Genomic DNA, 2,500 nt, shown 5'->3' with positions numbered 1-2,500 from the left:
GTGGCAACAACTCATCCTTAGCAGCAGTTGTATCTGCACACTCTGGGGCACCTCCCGCCAGAGATGCCACAGACCACATCCAAAAATCCAGGTAATCTAAATTAGTCTTTAGATTACCGCTCTCTGGAAATTTCTTGTATACACCTTGTTTTACAACGGGTTTGGCCAATTCGTGAGGATTTAAGCTGAGATCATACACCAAACAGTAGATTGCTTGTTCTGTTAGGAAGATCGGATGCGTGTCGTAGTAAACTGATTGTCCAGCAAAATCCCACAGAGTTAAAAAAACATGTTCTCTGTTGTCGTCCACGTCACCTTTAAGTAATGTTTCAGTTTCCACTGCTATTTCCTCTGGAAGGATGCCGGTGAAATCAGTACGAGCTTCTTGATTGTGCAATGATGGGAAGGTTGAGATTTCAGGTGCATCTTTCTTGGGCATTCGTTCGTATGTTTCACTGTGTCCGGTATGCCTTTCGCGTTGAATGGTATCCGTTATTGTCGCTCTTTCCCATTCATCGTCCGAGGGAGTTTTTGTTTCCTCTGTGCTTGTTTTAGACAAGGGGATTTCATTTTCCTTCCTTAAGTCGTGCACAATTTTCATTGCTGCATGACGGTCAAACGAAATATCTCTTTCACCATCTTGCTGTTCAGCTACAGCCCCTGTTGTGAACGCGTCAGTGGTCACCTTGAAATACGAAGGATCCACATCTATTCCCACGGTGCTATCTTCTTCCGGGTCAAAACAGATCCCTTTCAACGACTTCTTTAAGCTCGTCTTTCCGGCTCTATCTTGCCCAATCAGCATTATTGGAACTCTCTTGAGGGAAGTTTTACCGTCAGCGAGGGCCTTTAAATAGGATTCCACCGCTGATAAACCCCGTGCACGAATTGCAGGAGGAACTAAAATTCGAAAGAACAAATTAGACATTAAATCTTAAAAATGAGGCCTGCTTTTGCCAATTACAAATGCGGGCTTTGGAAATGTCCTTGAGGACAGCTTGAAGCGTAAGGACATTTGGAAAAGCGCACCCAAACCTGGGGACGAAATGGGTCTCAATTCCCTTATATGGAAGGAAAACATTTTTATATATTTGAACTTCGGAGTGTGTAGGGCTCAGTGAAAGGGATCATCGCAGTTATGAAGGAAAATGAGCAGCTGTCTACATCTACATCTACATAATTAATTTGCAAAATCCTACAAGGAAACCTAGGAAATTCCAGTGCAAAGTGCAAAGATAAAATGAGTAAATAATATCTGCAACTAAGGTAATAAATAATTGTGGTATAACAATGATGAAATAAATAATAATTGATAGAACTAAAACTTAAGCATAGATATAATTATGTGAAAGAAGCCAGAAAAAATCCATGCTCAGTGAACGGGATTCAAACCCATGACCGTGCAATTGCACTGCAGTCGGTCTACTAACTGACCTATCAAGCCAACTGTAAGTAGAAGCCTGAAAAAATTCATGCTCAGTGAACGGGATTCGAACCCATGACCATGCGATGGCACCGCAATTGCTTTACCAACTGGGATATCAAGCCAACTGGGAACTGATCACTTGTAAGTAGAAACTCCGGATTCAAAATCCAATCCACGGATATGATTTTTTCCTTATTTTCTCTGCTACCACAAGTCCTGGGTCACAGTGTCCTAAATTAACGATAATATTAAATTCGAAGCAAATTACGAATTAATGATAACCGTTAATTTAAAGTGTATATCATGTTGGAAATAAATCCATGCTCAGTGAACGGGATCCGAACCCATGACCGTCCGATTGCACGGCACTTGCTCTAACGACTGAGCTATCAAGCCAGTATTGGAAGCTGGTCACTAGTTAGTAGAAGCATGCAAAAGAACAAGCTTAGTGAACGGGATCCGAACCCATGACAGTGCGATTACGTTGCACTGCTCTACCAACTGAGCTATCAAGCCAACTGGGAGTAAGTCACTTGTAAGTAGAAGCCTGAAAAAATCCACGTTTATTGAACAGAATTCGAACGTATGACCATGCAAATGCGCTGGACTTACTCCTCCAACTGACTTATCACGCCAACTGAGAGCTGGTCACTTGCAAGTTCGTATTGCATCCCGTAGTTGGTGAATATACTGATAGAAAGAAGTATTTGATCTGCGGGGTAGTTCTAGATTTTTTCAGGCTTCTTTCGCAAGTTTTTACAACTGCGATGACCACTTTCTTTGAGACCTTAGTCCACTTAGTTTCTGATTTTAAAAGTGGCATCCTTTAGGGAAAAATCATTATTATACCAAACGCGCGCACAATATTTGGTTACGCCCGGGTATATATGTTTTAAACGCCAAATGAACCTGTCCACAAATCTTTTAAAAATCAACAAATCGAGGAGGATTCAGGATCTCTTCCAGTAAGTAGGAGAGAGCTAAATAAAAACTCGGCAAAAGTAATCCTTACTAAAAACGTTGTTATGGCAGTATTTTGGCCTCTAACAATTTTCGTTTCATGAAAAACACACA

At 41.2% G+C, this 2,500-nt stretch overlaps 1 protein-coding gene across 1 annotated transcript in view; it reads right to left on the bottom strand.

The window, feature by feature from the left end:
* Positions 1–2,500, bottom strand: part of LOC137992744 (uncharacterized) — a 67,660-nt gene that overhangs the window by 8,540 nt on the left and 56,620 nt on the right. The window contains exon 16 of the mRNA XM_068838242.1: positions 1–900. This exon is cut by the window's left edge and continues 1,340 nt beyond it. Within this exon, the coding sequence (XP_068694343.1) occupies positions 1–900 (900 nt within the window). The remainder of the gene's footprint in view (positions 901–2,500) is intronic.

The sequence above is a fragment of the Montipora foliosa genome, chromosome 2, assembly GCF_036669935.1.
Source record: "Montipora foliosa isolate CH-2021 chromosome 2, ASM3666993v2, whole genome shotgun sequence".
Taxonomy (NCBI): domain Eukaryota; kingdom Metazoa; phylum Cnidaria; class Anthozoa; order Scleractinia; family Acroporidae; genus Montipora; species Montipora foliosa.
Note: the sequence above shows the minus strand (reverse complement) of the source record. Positions and strands in the feature narration are given on the sequence as shown.